This window comes from Podarcis melisellensis (genome assembly GCF_964234715.1).
Source record: "Podarcis melisellensis genome assembly, chromosome: 3".
In the NCBI taxonomy this organism is placed as follows: Eukaryota; Metazoa; Chordata; class Lepidosauria; order Squamata; family Lacertidae; genus Podarcis; species Podarcis melisellensis.
In genome coordinates, this window is record NC_138530.1 from 68,082,734 (window position 1) to 68,101,906 (window position 19,173).

The 19,173-nt window shown below is 46.5% G+C and overlaps 1 protein-coding gene across 1 annotated transcript in view; it reads right to left on the reverse strand.

Annotated features, from left to right (window-relative positions):
- SLC35F1 (solute carrier family 35 member F1) overlaps positions 1-11,950 on the reverse strand; it is a 185,441-nt gene extending 173,491 nt beyond the window's left edge. Inside the window, exon 1 of the mRNA XM_081905468.1 lies at positions 11,185-11,950. Coding sequence (XP_081761594.1) covers positions 11,185-11,342 — 158 coding nt within the window. The 5' untranslated portion in view covers positions 11,343-11,950. The remainder of the gene's footprint in view (positions 1-11,184) is intronic.
- Positions 11,951-19,173: the final 7,223 nt, after the last annotated feature.

Consider the following 19,173-nt stretch of genomic DNA (forward strand, 5'->3'; position numbering starts at 1 on the left):
TATAACTAGAAATACTTCCTTAAGACAGGTGTGATGCTCACTGTTCTCTCACCTACTACAGAGGAATATGAGAACCAGCATGGTGTCAAAGGGCTCTTGTGGCCCGCTTGGTATGAGAAGTTGGACCGCCCTGCTCTATACGCCATACATGTTTTCATGGTCCTACCTAGTAAGCGACAGTTTGGCTTGCCATGACATGTGAACCAGGCCTGTGCATGACAGAGGGTTTGATAAATATTTCATTTATGAAAAGAACTCTGCATTTCTTCTTCTTCTTCAGGAAGTGTTGGCACATCTGACAATGTGAAGAATAGTGCCAAGGTAGTCATCATGCCTTAGTGGTATTTGGCTGGGTATCAGAGAGCCAGGGTGGTGTAGTGGTTAGAGTGTCAGACTAGGACACTTGAATCCCCAATCGGCAGTTAATGCTGACTGGGTGACTTTGGGCCTGCGACTGCCTCTCAGCCTAAACTACCTCACAGAGTTGTTGTGATTGATTGAGAAGAGGGAGAAACATGTATGTCACCTTGAGCTCCTTAGAGAAAAGGTGAGATATAAATGCAGTAAAGCAAGCAAGAATGTTAGGAGGTACATGAACACACACAAATTGACTTCAGGTTCCAAAATTAAAGCCTCTGCTAGACCCAGGGCTTTTTTTCCCCCAACCAGAACTTGCCAGAACTCAGTTCCAGCACCTCTCAGGTGGGCACCATTGCCATTATAAGAGAACAAGGGAGATGTTCATGGTGAGTTCAGTACCTCTTTTTCCAGGAAAAACAGTACTGACTAGACCTTTCTGGAAGACATTGTCAAACAGGATAGTGGCACCCAGGGCTTTTTTTCCCTAGAAAAATCAGTGCTCAAAGTTATCGAGCTTTTTTACGGAAAGATCGCCCTTCTCTTCTTATGCTGCCGCCCTCCAATGCACCACACAGATTGTCATGCTATTGCGTAGCCACAAGCACCATGCAGCCATGCCACAACATTACAGAAGTGCCGGAACACACCGAAGATGTGACAGAACTCACTTCCGGTGAGTTCTAACTGAAAAAAAGCCCTTGTGGCACCCATATCAGATGAAGAACAAAAAAGGCATTTCAGAAGTGGAAAGATGCCACTCAAAAGGCTGCTCAAGCATGTCAGGTCTATGAATGTCCCTGAATCAAGTCATACCTGGAAGACAACAGAGGACAAAGAGAACAATATACATTTAAATCAAGGTGATATCATGTTCTCACTTCCTGAGGAGTAAATTGAGTTCCAATACCATCCATTTTAATTCCCTTCCCCTCTTTACCACATATGAAGCCAGATGAGAGGTAACTGCTGATAAACCACTTAAAATAGATGGCTGCCTTTGAATTAACTAAATTTTGTTTTAAGCAGATATGTGCTGCTTAATTGGCTGGCAGCAGATAATGCCATTGGGTTCATAGGAATGTAAAACCTGCCCTGCTACATCAGGCTGAAGACCCATGCATTTATTTGTTTAATGCACTGCTCTGTCACTTTACATTTTACAAAATCTCAAAACAGTAGCACAACAGCCAAAGGAACTGGCCGTCTGTGAAAGCAAAGTTAATGGCCAGAAAATGCCTATGCAGTAAAGAAAAGTATGCATTAAGCCAAAAAGACAATATAATTAGTGCATGCTTCAGAAGGGAGATCATTCTGTGTGGTGGGTGCCACCACCATGAAAGCCCTCCTCCACATAGCTGCAAGATGAATTTCTGAAGCCATTGCTCAGTGGGCAGGTCCAGTTCATTATTCCGTACTCAGTGTGACCGACCAAATGTCTATAGGAAGCCCACAAGCAGGATATGCAAGCAATAGCCCTCTCCCATTTATGAACCTCAGCAAATTGGCTACGATACTGGAAGCAAAGTAGCAGCCACACACAAAAATAAGGAGAACATTCTCCAAAACAAAACAAAAAAGACAGGTGCAATTGTCTGTGCCGCTTTTTGAGAGGCTGCAAGAATCCAACACACACAACCTGAATAGTTTATTTATTTATTTATTTATTTTTAAAGTATCCCATCCAGTCTGTTTGCCTCCCCTAATCTCTCCTGGCAATTTTACCCTAATCAGCATTCAGATGCTGATTTTTAAGGTTACTTGCTGATCTAAAGGAAAGGAACACCTCTCTCTAAGAGCACCACTGTCTCCCCCCTGCCTGTGAGCAGTAGTGGCAGTGATAAGGACAGAGGCTTCAGCCATCTCAAAAGAGACAGAATCACAAAGAGCTCCTCTGATCACTTCTGGCATCTGGTCTTCCCCTCATTAGCACATTAAAGCTGCTCTGTCCATTCTATCAGAGCTACTCTGTCCATTCTCCAGAGTTGTCTATGGAGCCATTTATGCTTCTGCTCTTTGGAAACCTCCCCAGTTCAAGAGGCACTAGCTAACCCCTTTCCCAAAGTTACAAAGGGGGGGGGGTATATCTTATGCATACAACAGGTACCCAGAAAGCACAGATCTCCCAAATGTCCAAGTTAAGCGGCATACATATATTCCCAGGGGGAGACTTGCCAATTTATGCCTCATGAGAAAACGTCTCTCCTCCTTTCACCCCAATTCTATTTGTGAGATTTTTCACAAGTTAAGAATGCAGCTCATTACATAGGCTTTTGCATTATTAATTTACTTTACTGTGGAAGAAAAGTTCATTTCTGAATATGCTAAATTAAGTGCATGCCAGGTATATAGGAAGAGGGAGGGGAGGAAAAAGCCTCCAAGTTTAAATGCATTGAAGTCTGTGGCCCAAACTGCAGGTGCATTTTAAAGATCACTCGGGAATCTTCCTTCATATCAGCACCACTCTGAAATTATTCTTCTGCTTTTCCCTACACTTTAATATGTTACCTCAACCCACTCCAACAAGCGTGGGAAAATATACTCTCCCGTTTCCCTATCTCATCCTGTCCTGTGACTAGACTTCCATTTGAAAGAAGACACCTGTCAATCCATATAATCCAGACATCCCCAAACCTGGTGCCCTCAGGATGTTTTAAACTGCAACCCAATCATTTATGATCACTGGCTTGGGAGTTGGAGTCCAACATCTGGGGAGCATCCAATTGGAAACAACAACAGCCACGTTCTATCTCCACTGTCAGAAGCACCATGGCTCTAAATACCAGTTGCTTGGAATTGCAGGTGGGCAGATGGCTGCTGTGCTCACGTCCAGTTTACGTGCTTCTCATAGGGAGCTGTTGGGCTGCTGTGAGAGCAGGCTCATCTTATGACTTTCTCTAGCATCCTGTTTCCCACAGTGGCAAGAAGACAACTGCATGAACTTGCTGCCCAGAAAACAATTGCAGAGGCTGGCTGGCTCAGTTGGTAGAGCATGAGACTCACTCTCAGGGATCTGGGCCCTACCTTGGGCAAAAAGCATTACAGGGCATTGGACTAGAGGACCCTCATGGTCCCTTCCAGCTCTACAGTTCTATGATTCTGTGATACTTTCCTGCCATTCCCCCAACAACTGATATCCTTATGAATTTGGAGATTCCAATTAACCATTCTGGGAAGAGAAGGGAGCTGCTCCCTGGAAGCAGACACTATAGTTCAGCATTTGCTTCTCCTTGTTCCTTTAAAAAACAACAACCAGGATGTCTGCATCATTGATTCAATCACCAATTGTTTTCTCGGCAGCTTCAATACATCCAACTTATAGCGCCTTCATTAACTTTGGAGAGCTATTCCCTCCAGGGGTGCTGACTTGGGTCCCAGCCTGCGGGTGCCCCGCAGTGCATGTGCAATGTGACATCATGGTGTCAGGTTCTACATGTGTGCACCGCTGCTCTCTATTGCTACTTCCCTGCTTGGAGCTTGCCCGGGAAATGATAGGAAAGGGAGCAAGTCACAAGGGGACTCCAGAGCTGCATGGAGATCCCTGGCCAAAGGCCAGGCTGCCTCCCAAGAAACCCTCTGTGCTCCTGTCACCGCCATCCGCCTCAGCAAACCACGCAGGCTTATACTGCCTGCACAATCACATTCTCCCAACCTGCATTTCCCAACAAACTGGTAATCAGAGGCATCCTACCACCAATGGTGAAAGTAGCTGGGAATGTCTGACATATCAGGGAGTGGAGGCTTGTGAGATAGGGCAGGGCCTAATGCTGCCTGGAAAGCACAGAGCAAAGTATTTGACCAGTCAAGGTATGAGCCTAACTAAGCCTGGTACCCCAGGGATGGAGCCTAGTGGGCATCAGGTCAGGAAGAGCAAATATGTATTTCTTTAGGGATATTTTAAGCCTGTCCCTTCACCAACACTAAACAATCCCAGCGTTGGGTGGGGTAGTACAAAATAAATAAAAACAAGCAGAGTTTCACGAAAATACCATAAAAAAAGGGAAGGGAAGCAGCAATGATAAAACAGCTAAGCATAGAACAGCTTGACTCTTTGATGCTGGTCCTTCACCCTGAGAAGGAAACTAGAGCAAGAGTCAGATGCTCAGCTGGGAGTATACCCCACTAAACATTGAGTAAACCCCAAAACTTTAAATAAAGACCTGATAACAGAGATTGCCATGCCCACATATATCCTGGCATACAGGAGGCATCATCAAGGACACATTCCAGGTGATCAAAAGCCCTCAAAGAGGGCACAAAGCAAAGCTGGTGAGAGGTGTGGCCTAGGGAGAGGGGGAGTGGCCTAGGGAGAGTCCTGAGTTCCTAAGAGAAAGGCCTGGAGGACCAGAGTTGGCACCCAGGCCTGAGGTTTCCCACCCCTGTGGGAAACCATGGTTAACAGTTTATTGTTGATATGCAGATGGTTCCTTATCACTTAGTATGAGCAGAAATGGCAAACCACAATCCCTGGCTTAGCTCTATGTCAGAATTGGGAGTCGTGGTTTGTTTCACTCAATTAATCAGGCATCATATCATGCTTTGTTTAAGGAGAAACAAACCATGATCCCTGTTCAGACATAAAGCTAAGCCAGGAGTCGTGTCTCATTGTTCCAGTTTGCATTATGGTTGCCAACTACAACTACTGAGGTCACAATCACTGAACCATCACTTAGTCATATTAACTCTGTATGGATTAATATTTTAACTACAAACATAACCTTTGATGACACTGTTTTTCTTCCCAAAGGTGAAGCGGGGGGGAGTAATGCAGTGAAAAAGAACCTTCGGATTCATACTTTTCCCACTGCCCTTATGTTAAGAGAAATTAAATAGCTCTTTGTTTCTCTTTATACAAAATCCCACAGGATAGTTCTTTTGTTCTGCACAAGAAAGCTCAAGTGTTCAAGGTTATGAGAATTCATTCTGTAAGACTTGCAAAGTCAAATACATTGGATCTTCAGGTTTATTTTAATTAATAGCAGAAATGCCATAATTTGCCTCTTTAATCATGCAACTCAGATGAACTTGCTGGTTTAGGATGGCAGAATATTTCTCAAACTATTTTATTTACCGTATATCATCATCATCTTGTATTTGGCCTGACTTCAAAGTGGTTTCCCTCTACATTTTTAAACTAAGCTGCGTAGAGTCAGCCCATAACTTGTGCACATTTAACTTATGTTCATTCAACTTTACGCGCATGGTAAAAAAAATTTTTTAATTAAGTTAAAAGGGGGCAGAAAGAGGGCAGGATTCTGGAGGAAATAACTTAGGCAATCCCGTCTGCCACTGAACCCAGTGTGTTTTGACTATGCACAATTTTGGCTTTAGGTGCAATCCCTGTAGCACAACCCCCCGCCCCCACGTTAAGTTGTGGGCTTTCTGTATTTTGGTAGTTTCAATTAGAAAATTGTAGGACCCTAAAACAGATGACTTCTTGTTTTGAAGTCATATTTCCAATACCTTGGAGAAATACTACATTTTGAAAAGCAGCTAACAAATTAAAAACAACTTATGGGAGAATTTGGAGAAGATTCATGTGTAGAAGACTCACAGTATATTTTCTTCTATAAGCCCGTTTACAGAGCATCCTGCCCTCCCTTGTGCAAGGAGGAGGAGAGGAGAGGGTTGAAGTTAGTGGAGTGTCCCTTCTGCTCAACTATCTTGGCTAGCATAGTCTCCAGCGATTGTTGATGACCTCTCCCATCTTTCCACCAAACATGGGGCAGCTACGAGGCCAACTAGCAGGAGCCAGCAGAAAGCCCCAAAATGGAGCATTCTGAGGGTAGAGGGGGACTAAAGTGGCTTAGAGCCAGTCTCACTGCCAACATGTGACTGCATTGGCCCCAATGTGGGTTCACTTGTTCCCCACCACCACCTTCCACCGTGGCCAACATGAGCAGCCCTGAGAGTGGATGCTGTGGTGACCCCATCACTCCTCAAAGCCCCACCATCAGGAGGGAAGAGTTTAGAATGAGTCTTTTATTTATAAATTTATAAATTACTTGTTATTAAATTTGATTTAAAAATGATAGTTCTAACAAGGAAACAGAACTTTAGGAGCCAACAAATGGGTACATCAGTTGTTTGAAAGCAAGACAGCAGATTCTACACACTCAAGCTTTAAGATATTAAAAAAGGACATGATTTCTCTGCCTTTGTCTCCAGCATCTCAGTGGCACTGACCCTAACATTTTGCTAACCAAACAAGAAGTAGGGGGGGGGGAGAGAGAGAGAAAATGAATCATACCCCCCCCCCATAAAAAGAACAACCATCCCATTGTTTGGATGGGTCATTTTCTGGTTCACAATGAAAAATGATCCTAGGACAAGAGAAGACCATAGAACTCAATGAAGATATCCAAGATTTTAACATAGCCAGCACTGAGCACTGGTGTGTCCACCCAACCCACCTAAAATCCTAAAAACAGTGCAATGCAAACTAGACTTGCTCAGTGGGCACTGAGTCCTGAATGCCTATTGGAGGGGGGATTATGTTGGGGGTAGGGGAGTGGAATGGAGTGATGGAACCCTGAAACAGAACCGCATATGGAGGTTCAACTTTGTTGCCTTGTCCTGCACTGAACTGACTAAGGTTAAGAACATGCCAAGAGATGAGCATCCAGTTTCTTGTTTTGCACTGATTTATAGATGCTGAAGTGCAGACTGCACTCTGAACCTGCTGTGGCCAAAGTCCATGCCTCCTTGGGAAGTCTCACAACACACTCAAAAGCCAACAGTCATCATTGTCCTAGAAGTCCCCTCTGACTCGCTCCCCCCCCCCATCTTCACCAATTAGTGCACTTGCATTGTAGGTGGGTCCATGTTAAGGGATCATTTCTCTAGACATATTCTTTACTTCATACTGTCTCTCAACAGTGTTCTCTCTCTCTCTCAGAAATGGAAGCAGCGTATGCTGTTATGAAACTTAAGAGAGGAATGATGGACTAGAAGCAGGAGGTATTTGTGCTTCTTGTTCTTCCTGACATTTCATAGCACCTAACACCACTCATGAGTTGATCCCCAAAAACAAATCTACAGAGAAAAAGAAGGGAAAGTGCCCTTCCTATATCCAATGCCATTTGGGGCTGAGATCCTGGACAGAATTCACCACAACACCTTCAGACAAGAGTTGCTATTTGCTTCACATCATAACATTAGAGTTGCTTCAAGGGTATCTGTTTCTATGACCAATTAAGTAAAAAAACGTTTTCCATCTCCGACAGGCTTTCAGGATGTTCCTGGAGTGAGAAGAACTCATTAAAATGAAGGCAGTGACATTACTTGAGGACTGGCAGTGACATTGCTCTAGGAATTACAGAAAACATCATCAGGGTTGGTGGTTAAAATAATCAGCTCCAAATTCAGAAAAGCTTGAAAAATTAAAATGCACTCCCATATCTCACCACCTTTCATCTACAAGCAGTGCTTAATTAGGGATCTGTCTTGAAATAAATTCCATGGTTGAGATTTGGAATATGTCAAGCAATCACCAAGAAAAACATATACAAAAGCACCTCTGCCCACCCCTCCAAAAGGTTCATCTGCTGGGGACCCTTTGCATCCTCCTATCTCTACACCTTTTTGCTTCCACCTTCTTGCTTACCGTCATTAGCCACAAGAGCCAAATCATGCATACAAATGGTAACCACCAGGCATATCTTACGTGGCATACAACTCAGTATTACTCAGAGTAGACACACTGAAATTAATTAGCATGCCTGAGTTAGGTCCACTCATTTCAATAGGCTTACTCTGAGTCAGTGGTTTTCAACTAGTGTGGCATGGCACCCTGGGGTTCCTTGAATGATGGTCAGGGGTGCCGTGGGCAACACTGGCCTCTGTCCCTCTTTCCTTCCCTCCCTCCTTCCTCTGATGCCCTCTCGTGTCTCTGCCTCCCAAAGGCTTGCACAGCTGTTTGTTGCAGCAGCCCTGGCTACAAGCTCCCCAGGTGAATGGTGCCTCTGGGACAGGCCAGGGGTTGCTTCCCAGGCACCTCTCTTTGGGGGAGGGGGGGCATCTCAGAGACCAGGGGCATTGGTGCGGCTGCAGGCAAGGGGTGACATAACTGGGATCCTGAGTGCAACAAGGGTGCTGCAGAAAGAATGTAGTTGGTTAAGGGAGCCGTGGACCCAAAAAGGTTGAAAACCTCTGCTCTGAGTATTAGCCTTACTCTGCCAACCTAGCAGTTACAAAGCATACCAGTGCAAGTAGATAAATAGGTACTGCTGTGGTGGGAAGGTAAACGGCATTCTGTGTGCTCTGGCTTCTGTCACGGTGTCCCGTTGCACCCCCAGCAGTTTAGTCATGCTGGCCACATGACCCAGAAAGCTGTCTGCAGACAAATGCCGGCTCCATCAACCTTAAAGTGGAGACGAGCGCTGCACCCCATGGTCAAATTCAACTGGACTTAACCGTCCTTTACCTTTACGTTACTCAGAGTAAAATTTAGTTGAATACTGTGTTCAAATCAGTGTTTTTCTTTTTTAAACCACTTCAAACTGAATATTTTATGTGGTTTGGAGATAAGCTGTGCCTAGTGACAATCACATACCATTTCTGGCAGCGAGGCAAACTTAAGCTACTATAAACCATGAAGTGGATGAGGGAATTGGCACACGAGAGGGGAGGAGAAGGAGGACATCCCACACAAGGCTGCTGTATGCTCCCAATAGGCAAACCTTTAGGGGGGAGTGGGGGGGGTTCAGTGAGAACATTTGCAAAATGGAGAGACCAAGTGGAGATTGCAAACAAGCACATGCCTCAACCTTGTTCTACTGGCTACAGCAGATGGCTTCTTTCAAGCCCAGGAAAGGTCTGTGTGGGTGTACGTGCAGCCACAGGTTCCATGCTGGTGACTCCTGGGCCAAACAGCACTAAGTTGCAGCTTCAGTTATCTTTTATAAAAGTAAGTAAGCAAGCACTGATCAAGTTTGCATCTCTCTTCACAAATGGCTCAAACGCTCAACAGGCACACTTGCACCCTGGCCTGGGAGCACCAATAGGTGGGTCCCTCTGTTTTTCAAGGGTGAGAGGCCCTGCACGTACTCTTTATGAGAGCAGCAAGCTTGCAGACCCATACAATAGCAAGAGGCACAGTGGGTCTTTCATGAGGAAACTCAGACGGAAGTCAATTTCTCACTCTACAGGAGCCTGGCTTGCCAACACATTTAGCAGAGTATACAAGTTAAACAGATCTGGAGAAAATAAAACTAGGGATTTACCATTTATATAGGAATACAGTTATGAAATAAATGGATTTTGAGTCATAGGCTTTTCTGGCAGACTCTTATTTATCCTTTTCAAATCTTAAAAAAAATAATTACAGACCACCTGTAAAGGCAATCCTGATTTCCCCTCGCCAACATTCCCCAGCCCTTGTGTGAAGAAGCCGTATCATCTTTACAATGGGAACTTTCCCTATCATCACCAGCAGGCAAGCTTGTGCTAATCCAAACCCACTGAAAATCCCAGGAGACTTTAGGCTTTGTTTGTTTGGGAATATTGCAAATGCAAACACACACACAAAATACCTCCTCATGCGAATAAAGAATAGACTAATCTCAACTGCATTTCTAAATCCTCCCATCATTCAAGGAATCCACGCTGGGTATGAACATTTCACTATTAAGATTTGAAACCGCATAGTATAAATGGTTTCTCCTTGCTGGTGAATTCCATAGAAAAAGGTGCAAACAAAAACCAGCCTCTTCCAGATCCGCAGAGCGAGAGCAGATGGAGAGAGTCCTGGGTCTATACAAAGCATTGTTTAAAAATGGCCTTTCTTAGAGAGTTAACTGCACCATGACAGGGGTACCCAAACACCATCCTCCCCCAACCAAACCTCGTGGCAGAATTAAGACACTTTGGTCCTTTTGTGAAAGGGCTGCCTTTGCCTCCATCACTGCTCTCCTCCTCCTCCCACTACTCAAGGGTTGCTCTACTTGAGCATCAACTCCAACTCTGTGGTTTGCTGCCCTGTCTCCTGGATCGGGGCCGTGCCATCCCCTCCATGCTGGCACTTTATGGAATGAATGTGCTTGCTTGAATGAGAGAAGCAGGCAGTCACTGAGGGCAAGGGAGGGGGCAGCAGCAGTTTAGTTTTCAAAAGATGGCTTTTACACCTCTTCCCTCCCTTAACTCAGGTTAAGCGTGTGGATGAGAAATGCCAAAGGGGAGCAGGTCAGCATTTTGCATCTCTCACACAGGCTGCAGTTCTCTCTCGTTTTGGGGCAACGCATCCTCTACCCACCATGTTAGTGTACCACCTGCTGCCGCCTCTACAAATGCAAAGCATCCATTTTGCCCCCCAATCTCCATTAGCCCTAGGGAGGCTTTCAGAAGTCTCCCATGGCACTAGCCACTGCTCCATATATGGGAGCGGGATGCCCCTGCATTCAAAACCACCCAATCGAACAAAATGGATGGCCCTTTCTTTATACCCACAGAAACTCTAGGCAACCGAGCAAGACTTTTCTAGAGCGATCCCTATGAGGAGCGTCTGTTGGGGCTCTGGGTGCAACTCGGAGCCAGGACTTAAGAACCGTGGCTGGACCGCTCAGGTCAGAGAGATCCGCCTTCGACTTAAAAAAAAAGAGCCCGGCTGAGCATGTGCAGAGCGCCCTTCTTTCGTTCCGCCTGGCTCTCCAGCAATGGACCGGAAGAAGGGCTCTTAAGCCGGCGGGGGTTGGCGTTTGCCTTTTCTCTCCCGCAGGAGATCCCGCTCCTGCAGCCTGGCTCTGCGCTCTCCCCGCAAGGCGACTGGAGGAGGGGTGGGGGGCGAGCGAGAGGCCGCGAAGGGCGTGGGCAGCAGCAGCAGCAGCTCACCTGTTAAACACTTTCCGGATCCTCTGGCGCACGCTGGAAGCCGAGGGGGCGGAGATGCTGCTTCTGCCGCTGCTGCCGCCGCCGCCGCTGCCCTCGGGCGGCAGGTTCTCGATGGTGGCCACGACATGGTTGGGCTGCTGCTGCTCCGGAGAGATCATCGCGGCGGGGCTGGCGCTCAGAAGCGAGCAGCAGGGCGCATCGTGCGCCGCCCGGCCGCCCAGGCGAGAATCCCGCGGGAGATCCAGGAGCAGCAGCCGCGGGAGAGGCTGCGCGCCGGGCTTGAGCGCTGCTCCTCGGGGCTCCAGCTCCAGCCGCCGCCGCCGCCGCCTCCTCAGTGCTGCTCAGCCATGAAGCGAGGGGCCGACTCCGACTCCTCCTTCGCAGGCAGCAGCAAGTGTCCGCCAGCAGCGGGGGGTGGCGGGGCGTCCGTCTGAGGCAGCCCGGAGAAGCGGCTGCCTCGTGTTGGTGGCTTCGCGGCTCCTCTTCTTTTGTCTCCCCTCAGCCCCGTCCGGCGCCTCCGCCTGCTCTCCTCACAGCGCTGCGGTCAGGTGCAGCGCCTGCCGCGAGCTGGCCGCCCAGTCCGGCCGAGGGGGCTGCCTGTGCGCGCGCGCGCTGAGCAACGCAGAAGTGCAGCAGCCAGGAGGAGAGAGGGAGAAAGAGAGAGCGAGGGGAGAAGCGAAGCAGCCCCACGCCCCCTCCCCTCCTCGAATCGCGCCCACCAGAGGGAGCACGTGCTGGCAAGCCTCTCCTAGGCCGGCCGTCCATCCGCCCACCGACCCCTCCCCCGTGTCTGCTTCTCTCCCTCTCTCTCTCAATTGTCTGCCGGGAGTTGTAGTTTCTTCATCTTCCAGGTGTTTCCCTTCCGACGCCTGATTAGCTTCAGAACCACCCGGCCTTGGACAGCGGCAAGCACCGGAAGCTCGCTTGCAACTCGGGCTGAGCAGACCCCACAGATCTGGCGCCAAAAATCAGGTGAAAGCTCATGTCTTGCTGCAGCACCTCACATACTTGATTCTGAAAAGGTGGTGTGGCAGAGCAAGGTGGCACTTTCTGTCTGGCCTCAAGTGGCAAAAAATAATAACCCTGATCTCAGGATTGCAGAACTTACAGCTGTCAGTTCTGAGGGAAGACAAAGAACCACAGACCAGGTGGGGCTCGCAAGCTTGAAGAGGAAGTGCCTGATTCTCCTCAGCTGGAGGCTCAGGGCAGGTGAGGGTCACATGCCTCATCAAGCCCAGAAGGTTTTAAAGTAAAGCTGTTCTGGCCAGGATGCTGTCTCTGGTTCGTGAGGAGACCCTCCCCCAGCCCAAAGATATCATATTTTGGGTGGGTCTTCTGAAGTGCGTTCCCGCACCTTTTGGTGAATAAAAAAGAAAGCACTACCTAGGACGTTTTGCATGCAAACCATGTGCTCTGCCACTGAGCTATGTCCCTTTCCCTATATACTAGGGGGGGATTGGGGGTGTGCCCACTACCCCTTCCTACCCCTTGGTGTCCTCCCTGAAAGCAAGCCAATACAGAACATGCATTAGTGGCAAATTTATAAATTCAAGAGGGCTGTGGGACACAGTGTTCCAGGAATGGGGAATGTGTGGTTGTTAAACTGATTCAAGCTAATATGCAGGAGAGCCTTGTACTCAACATGCCAGCCATGTTGGTTACAACTGCATCCATGTTCCCGCCCTGAACAGGAAAGTGTGAGTGAAAGACCCACTTTCCTAAATGTGCTATGGGCACACACGAAGGAAATCCAGGGCTTTCTGCTGTGGGTCCCCAAGTGTCTCTTTTCAGGCAGCTCCCCATCACACTTTAAATGTTTATTGTGGGAAGCATTGCAGACAGAATTCCTCCGTTTAACTGTGGAGCTGCTCTTAGAATTGCAGTTTTCTCCAGTGTTTCTTGGTATCTCTCTCTGTGCATATAAAGGTAAAGTGTGAGGGAAAGAAGTAAAATGTTCTTGGAGGCAAGGTAGACATCAAATAGCATGCCCAGCATATGCTTGTTTTATGTTTTTATTGTGCCTCTCTTCTAACAAGTTCAAGAAAGCAAACAGGGTTTCTCCATAATATTTTGTCCTTACAACAGTCCTGTGAGGTAGGCTAGGCTGAGAGATAATGACTGTCTCAAACTCCTCCAGTGAGCGTCAGGCTCAAGTAGGGATTTTAATTCAAATCTCCTCACTCACACTCTACCACATTAACGACAACAACCATTAACCGAAAAGGATACATCTCCGCCTTTCACTTTTAAAATGTTTTCTATGGCAAACAAATATTTCCAGGTGGCATCAACATATTTTTTTTAAACCACAATATGTAATATCAACATATAAAAAGTAATTGGGATCCTTCCCATAGATGATTGCAGGGCAGATGCAGTTATGGGGTGAATGTGTTACATGATACACACATAGGCCCTGCTGTCCTGTTAGGGCCAGCATGAAAAATATCATCTGGAGTTACAGGTGTATCTTACACTTCTTTGCTACAATTTCAGAGAAACACCATTTTCTTTTTCTCTCTGCTTTCAGAATGATTTATTGTGCAGCTTGAATTTTACCAACACAGCTTAGCTTTAATCTAAAGACATCTGTGTTACATAATTTCTGAATTTGTTATTATGAGAGGAGAGCAGACATGGTTAGATAGTATCAGCCTAACAAAGTAAGATCCATTTTGTCATTATTTCTTTTATATCTCTGAACATGTAAGTTTGAGGAAGAGCCCTGTGAGACTCAGAAGTCTGGACATTGCTTTAGTCCAAATAAAGCCATGGTATCACTTGCTCTGTTTCTCCTTTTGTACAAGGAAAAGACCTGCCACAAGTTACACATGCAGACTAATCATTCAGCAACTGCAACTTCTAGTGTTGACTCACAGGAGTGAAGCAGACATTGTTGATCAAAACATTCCAGCCAGGAATGTTCTATATCCCCTTGCAGTATCTCAAACTGGAGTGCTGAAAAATGGAGTGATGGACATATGTGGTGCAATGTTTGCTCAGAAGTATTGTGCCCTATGAGACTTTGTCCAAGGTAAATTGTTTAGGATTGCAATCCTAGTGAAGCTACTTGTGTATGGAAGAGACACAATAGGGACAGGAGCATAAGGGACTATTCACCATGTGCCTTTAACATTAAAGTCTATAAATAATTAAAAATGGAGTAATCTTCCTGGGAGAGAGATTGATTTCCCCTGTATTTATTTCTTTAATTCCTAACTGGCATGTTTTATGATTGTTCCCATTTGTCTGTGATTGCTGAACACTGATGAGCTGAGAAGAATTATTGCTGCCTGATTACTTTTCGTTAAAAAAACCAAGAACCCACCTTACTATTACTGAGCAAGTGCCAACAAAATCGTTATTGACTCAAGAGGTTCTTCTGACTGGCATTTAATTAGGTGATGAAGAAAGATAGAAGATGTGAGGTATATTATAGCTATTACCTCATTGTGCCTTGCTGGGGAGAAGACAGTAGCCAAGGTTAGACCACAAAAATCCCACTCTCTTAAATATGCCTACTTATGGGTCACAGATTATAGACCAAGGCCCAGTGCACCTGGTTGTATGATGAACACACCCAGGGTTCGGCACTAGAACTGGCTTGTCTGGTGGGGCAAAGGCATGGTGCTAGCTTCCCACAAGGTGGGGAACATCTGTTTACCAGGAAGGGATGGGATAAAGGAGAGGCAGCAGGGAGGTCAACATGGTACCAACACACTGGTAGAGCCAATTCAGCATCCCTGCTGGTGTGCTTGCTGCAAAAATTCCATTTTTTTGAAAAACAAGTTTGCTGCTGCTGAGCAACAGGGCACTTTAATTGCACAAACCCAAATTTCTGGTAATGGTAGAAATTTATCCAGCATGCCTCTGAATGTCATTTGCTGGGAATCACTAGTGGGGAGAGTGCTGTTGTGCACAGGTACTGCTTGCGGGTCTTCTCAAATATTTCTGGTAGGCTACTGTGAGAACAGGATGCTGGACTAGATGGGTCATTGGCCTGATCCAACAGGGCTCTTCTTAAGTTCTTACTGATTAACTACACTGCTGAACTGCCATCAAAATGCTCACACTCTATCAGCCTGTTCTGATGCTGCTGCATCTCAGGGGAACGCCATGCACCTCTCTCTGGAGCATTCTGGCTTTTAAGGACACAGTATCTCAGTGCCAAACTTCGCTGCTTCCTACTTTACTAGCAATGTCAGGAGACAGAGATGAGACAAGTGAGCCCTGTAATAGCATGTTGTCGTGCGGAGGGTGGTTGCTTTTATTCAGGGTATCAGTCAGCCAGCCACCCTCTTTTCTGGAACTTTCTGTCCCCCACCCCACTGTTAACAGCCAGACAGCATACCGTTCCTATTGAGCATAAAGGTAAAGGGACCCCTGACCATTAGGTCCAGTCGCAGATGACTCTGGGGTTGCAGCGCTCATCTCGCTTTATTGGCCGAGGGAGCCGGCGTACAGCTTCTGGGTCATGTGGCCAACATGACTAAGCTGCTTCTGGCGAAACCAGAGCAGTGCACAGAAACACTGTTTACCTTCCTGCCGGAGTGCTACCTATTTATCTACTTGTACTTTGACGTGCTTTCAAACTTCTAGGTGGGCAGGAGCAGGGACCAAGCAATGGGAGCTCACCCCATCGTGGGGATTCGAACCGCCAACCTTCTGATCGGCAAGTGCTAGGCTCTGTGGTTTAGACCACAGTGTCACCCGCTGCACATACTCAGTCCTTAATGGGCTGGTTTGGGGTCTCCTTCCCACCTGCCTTAAGGTTTTTCTTTTTATATAAAAAATGGTTTTTGTGTGAATCCTGGGGTTCCTCCAATCTGCTGAAACACCCCTCTTGTGCGTGGATGCTGTTGTTTTGGCAACCTAAGGACCCACACTTGCAGAATATGTTAGCCCTTTCAGCTCTCTTGTTGCTGGGAGCAGGATTTTATATGTTCCTAATACTTCACTGCCCCTGAATTGGGACTCCAAAGGTTGCTTGAGATAGTGGAGCAGTAGCTCAAGGTGTCATCATCCAGACTCCACTGTCAGCCTGATTCTTGCTAGCTGTGGTGTATTAACGATGTGTACCGCTCACCACCTGCTATCATGCAGTGAACCTGCTCCAACATTATGGCTCATTCTGCATGCTGAGCTGGAAGAGATTTTCTCTTCCAGCTCACCAAAAACAAAGCCCTGTATACAGGTTCTCATTCAAAGGTCTCCGGACAACTCTGATAAGAAGAGAGCCTTCCAGATTAACATCTGTATTTAAGCCTACACTGTAACCCAGGCAAAAAAAAACAAAACCTTAATCTAATACTATCTATGGCCTTTTAAATGTGTTTGTGGGAGAGGGAGTATGGGGTTTTGTTGTTGCAGTTATGATAATGTATTTTCATTTTGTATTTTTATGCTGTGAACCGCCCTGTGATCTTTGGATGAAGGGTAGTATACAAATTTAATTAATTAATAAACAACAACACTCAAGCTTACTTAAGTTGGAGGACTTGTGCTCCAAGTCAATTTGGTTCCACTGACACCAACAGGGCTAAGCTGGCTTGAGTGCAAGAGCACCATCTTGGAACTGGCACTGTAGCTTTTAGACTGGCCCCTGTAACTGCGCTTTCAGTGCCAACTGACCTGCAGCAATAAGCAGACGTCTCCATAGCATGAAAAGCTTCACCTGCTGGTTTCTGCCTAGCAACAGCTATTAAGAATACAAGAGGGGTCAAGCTGGTTTTTTTATGGCCATCTGGCAATCCTAGGCACAGCCATAGCCTGGTTAAGGGATGGGGAACTTTTTTCTTTCTATAAAGCAGAAGTTGATAGATCACCCTCCTGAGGGCCACTTTGTCTTGGAGGGAATTTGTTGGGGGCCATATGGCAGAGCTGGCAAGGGGCAGGGCCAGAGGTGCTCCACTCTTTCTTAAGAGAGAAAGACACTGTTTGTCACAGTCTCCCCCACTATGGTGAGATGCACTGTTGCCTTCAATTTTATAAATTTGCAGTGGTACATATAAATTGACATATGCCAATTGTGTGCAAATCAGCACCATCTCTGTTTTCCCCCTTTCTTTAGTGGTGGTGGTACATTTCCTCCTTTTTTAGCCATCCTACTCGTATCACACACAGCAGGGAACGGCAATTTCTGCCTCACTTGAAAGCTCTAATGATTCTCCTCTCCACAGCAGACCCAGACACTTTTATTTGCCTTCTGTGCTTCATGTTGGTAGATTGCCTTGCCTGTCCTCCTGGTTGCATTGCACAAAGCCTTCTGCCTGTTGGATAGAAAACATACACTCTGCAAAAGGACATGAGCAGCCTAGTATGTTTTCTGCAGTTCATCTGCTGCTACCAGAGTTTTGGTCACAAAAGCAGCCTTGATCTCTCTGTTAACTCACAGTATAAAAAATATTTGGCTGGGGCTTCTGCTGGTAGAAACCGAATGACAATTTCCTTGGAGTTGTGCTGATTTATTATCAGCGTGGAATCTCACTCAGTGTTGTGGCTTGCTTTGAAAGCAAGAAATAGGGACCAGCTTTGTGCCTTAGAAGAAACCACCAGCATTTGCATTCATACAGGGTCCGTGGTTTGAAAGTATGCAAAGCCTTGGCTGATTTCATCTAATTGCTGAGATTTGGCCTGGGATAATATCAATAACCTTGGCACTTCCTCCCTTGTTGATAATGTGGATTAATTTTTGCAACAAAAGACCTTGAGTCATTTCAGTCAAGGGCTGTAGTGTAACTATTTGTGTTCTTCAGCAGCAATTATACTGACTGAGATTCATCACTAGAGAAGGACAATGTTGAGTGAAAAGGCTGCTCTCCCCAGACACTGGCCAAAAAGTGCCAGTCAAAGGCTGCAGAAGAGGAATAAACAAATCAGCCTCAACAGCAGATGCGGCTATCAGTATCAGTGGCTGCTAGTCATGATGGCTGTGTTTCTATCTCACTGGTGGAGGCAGTACATTTCTGAATACCAGTTCCTAGGAATCACAGGTGCTCTCACTCTCAGATGGGTTTCCCACAAGCATCTGGATGGCCACTGTGAGAACAGAATGTGGGACTAGATCCAGCAGGTAGTTCTTATGTTCTTAAGTGACTGTGTTTCAAAATGCCTTTTATCATCTAAGACTCGTAACAGCTGCATATCATTGCTTAAACAGATTAAGATAGCTTGGCTGTAGTTACTCATGACCCAGTAACTCCCTGTTTAGACTACATACTGTATATGAAGCCCCTCGTATAACCAACAGTAGTCTAATTAATGCATGAAGGGGTTAAGGCCATAGAGTAAGCTGTCTTGCCAGGCCTAGCATACCTTGGGAGGGACTAGGTAAACAAACTTTTGTCTCCCCCTTACCCCAGACTACCTGAGAAACTCAGTGTGTGAGGAGGCCTGAGCTGGTTGTTGTTGCAGCTCAGACCACATGGCTCTCATCAGCCATGCTTGAGTTCCTACACCAATAGGATAGGAACTTTCATTGTTGTAACTAAACCAAGTTTTACTACCTGTGCAGCTTTTTCTGAGTGAAAAGCATGTGAACCAGAACAGTGGTGGAGCTTCATGCTCTGGCACCGGGGGGAGGGGGGGAGAGAGCAGGTGGGGGCAGGGCTGGCACACATCCCAGGGGCGTGACGTGCTGCCTGCAGGGACGTGACACACATCCTGAGGGTGTGGCACGCCTGCGGGGGTGTGGTGCCAAGCACGGGGGGGGGGGGAGGGAAGCAGCAATAGCACCCCACCGGGATCATGCTGCCACGGGCGGTGCGCTCCCTCCACACTCCTCTTCCTCCGCCAGTGAACCAGACCATTGAACAGTTTGTAAGTAAATCAATTTTTATTTATTTCCTTTACTACACTTTATCTCCGCAGGTACTTTCTGGAGGGCACAGTTGCACTTACTATTTGCTTAGTGTATAACATTTAAAATAATGCTTTGAACAGCGACGGATAGAAGGAATACCACATTGTGTCTGAAGCTGTGAAAAGCAT